Below are 2,962 nucleotides of genomic sequence, written 5' to 3'. Positions count from 1 at the left end.
TTAGGCTTATCATAAGCTAATGCATGATACCAGCTTTAACGTCAGTGGAGCTCAAATAACATCATGAGTCACATCAATAGGTCAGGAGTCTATCAATATTGATATGACGGCCGCTGAGTATCAAATAGCTCTATTGATAGACTCCTGATACATGAAAGCGTGACTGCGGCGCGTAAATCAGCTCACGTCATCAACGGGTTCATCGTCATCATAATAGTCGCGTCGCCTATTGCGTCGCCGTCGACATCGTCATCATCATGATTAGTCGCGTCGACATTCGTCGTCCATCGTACGCCGTCGACAGTCGTTCGTCATAAGCGTCGTTGTGGACACTCACTTAAAGAAACGGTTTTGCGCTCTCTCTGTAACCTATAATTCACGAGAAGAAGATCGTGACTGTTGTATACCGGGTTTGAGACCCCCCGTCACAATCCCGGAGCATATGGCCTATCAAAATGTGCCCAATTTTCCCCGCAACAGTCCGCTACGCCGAAGCCACTTTACGCATACTATCATCTTTAGCTTCTGTGCCTCGATTCTCGCCACGCTCCGAGCAGGTGATCTTCTACGGACTTTAATTTCCTTACGATCATGCCAGCTGCCTTGACCTTTCCGCTGTTGCCGGCGAATCCATCAAGCATCTCGATTTTGGCAAATCGAGAAGATCTATAGCGGACTTAGACTACGCATATACGTCACCGGATTAAACTGCGAGCGGTCTGTTTATCGAGTGCTGTGTTGCGCGAGAAGCTCGAGCAACATCGGACTCGCTGGTCTGAGGATGAAACCCTCGTGCCCATTTGTCGTCGTCCGGCGGCCAATTAATCGCGGAAACAAGACTCGCTGATTCGCAGCGCGTCTAACGATGTTGCGTTTGCGTCGGATGCAGACGTGATGCTCATAGTCGCGTTGCGCTCGCCCGACACGGCGGAGAGGTCTGCGCGAGGATGCTGGAGGATGCGGATGATAGATGCTGGAGATTCACGCGATCTCAGTCAGTCGGATAATTGTAGCTGTAGCGGGAGCGTCGTGGCCGGCGTCATTTAGCCCTCCATCCTCACCCCTTATCACCGTGTATAGCGTCCCGACTACCTTGTTGCCATGCAGTCTCCCTCTCATCTTTATCTTTATAATTATTACCATGCAGGCCTTCCGCAGCTACCTTATTATCAATTTAGCCTCCCCTCCACCGTATCTACAGATGCCAAGTCTCGCCTCCCACCCCGTATCACTATGCCAGCCACTCTCCCGACCCTCGTATCATAATTCAAGCCTCCCTCCCACCTTATCACCACGCAGTCTCCCTCCCACCCGTACCACAATGCCAGCCTCCCTCCCACCTCGGTATCACAATGCAGCTCCCTCCACACCCCAGTATCAACAATCGCAGCCTCCCACCCGTCATCACAATGGCAGCCTCCCTCCCACCGTATCACAATACAGTTCGCCTCCCTCCCACCCGTATCACCAGGCAGCTCCCTCCCACCTCCTTATCACCATTGCAGCCGCCCTCCCACCCCCTATCACAAATTACAGCCTCCCTCCCACCCCGCTATCACCATGCAGCGCCCTCCCTACCCACCCCTTCAATCATCATGCAGCCTCCCTCCCACCGCGGTATCACAATGCAGGCCTCCCTCCCACCCGGCGTATCACAATGCAGCCATTCCCACCCTATCACAATGCAGCCTCCCTCTCCCTCCCACCCCGTATCACAATGCAGCCTCCCTCCCACCCCGTATCACAATGCAGCCTCCCTCCCACCCCGTATCACAATGCAGCCCCCATCTTCCACCTTTTTACCATGCAGTTCTCTCCCTGACTACGCCCCTCAGAGATTGTTTCCACGTCGGGCAAGCTAGACCCGTTGTTAAAGCGTGCATGACAAAACGTCAACTTTGCCGCACTTCGTCGACAAGCATTGGTTTTTACAACGTTTTATCGCAACAACGAGAATGGCGAGAGAAGTATGTGAATCATGCCAGTGAAGATAGGAGGTTAATTACTGCAATATCTGCCCAATATTGGCATCGAATGAGAACACTTGACGGATGGAGTGCAAAATTTCTATTCATGCTAAGAAAGTACCACTTTCACTCATTTACACAGCGTTATTGCCGATATTTTTTCACGCTAAAAAAAATGTCACGGAATCGAGCACTGCGCTCATAACGCTGGTCAGACAGGAATGCTCTGCTATTTCATAATTTCAGGGTATGGAATCCGGCAGCATTGTTGTTGAAGACACTCACCTCAAGAGCAGCAATCTGTCACACTTGTCCGCCATTTTGGACACCGTGGAAACAGCTTCGGGGACAACAGGTAAGTTATGAGATCCAGGCCGTAGCCTGAGCACAGCCCTGGAGGTGGGGTTGAGGAGTGGCAAAATTTCGTGATTCAGTTGGGGATTGATGAGTACGAGGCGCAGAGAGTCTCAGTCCACATGCATAGACTGATGGGGGTAAGTGAGAGCCAGGAATTTCACGTGATGACTATGTGACGATCGACACTTATTTTAGAACCAAGTATTATATCAGTGTTTCATCTTTCTCTCTATTTCTTTTCTTTTCTTTTCTTTCTATTTTTCTTTTCTAATTCATTTTTTATTTTCTATACATTTTCTCTATTTTCTATACATTTTCTATTTTTTTTCTCATTAAATTTTTTATCTAGCGGGCAGCTGTCCCTGTTACCTTTCCCCTTCCCTCCCCTCCAGAGGATACGGTCCTGATGAACCTTACAGTCTTCTAGCATAGCCTATAACGCGAGCGGGAATATCGGAGCAAATACGGCAGTCCTCTTAGTAGTAAACTGCTCCATAGGTTTCTTACCGATTTCATATAATCACCCGAAAGCAAATCCGCGATGAATCATTAGAAACTGATCTACAGTGCGCCTCATTTTCCGCTACGCAAATCAGTAAATGCTGTTCGCTATATATACACACACATATATATATATA

The 2,962-nt window shown here is 49.2% G+C and overlaps 1 protein-coding gene across 1 annotated transcript in view; it reads left to right on the top strand.

The window, feature by feature from the left end:
- The window catches only part of LOC106808150 (UPF0415 protein C7orf25 homolog), a 109,126-nt gene that overhangs the window by 101,502 nt on the left and 4,662 nt on the right, over window positions 1-2,962 (top strand). Inside the window, exon 4 of the mRNA XM_014810732.1 lies at window positions 2,214-2,322. Within this exon, the coding sequence (XP_014666218.1) occupies window positions 2,214-2,322 (109 nt within the window). The remainder of the gene's footprint in view (window positions 1-2,213; window positions 2,323-2,962) is intronic.

This window comes from Priapulus caudatus, unplaced genomic scaffold, assembly GCF_000485595.1.
Source record: "Priapulus caudatus unplaced genomic scaffold, Priapulus_caudatus-5.0.1 Scaffold256, whole genome shotgun sequence".
Lineage (NCBI taxonomy): Eukaryota > Metazoa > Priapulida > Priapulimorpha > Priapulimorphida > Priapulidae > Priapulus > Priapulus caudatus.
This window is presented reverse-complemented; position numbering and strand designations above follow the sequence as displayed.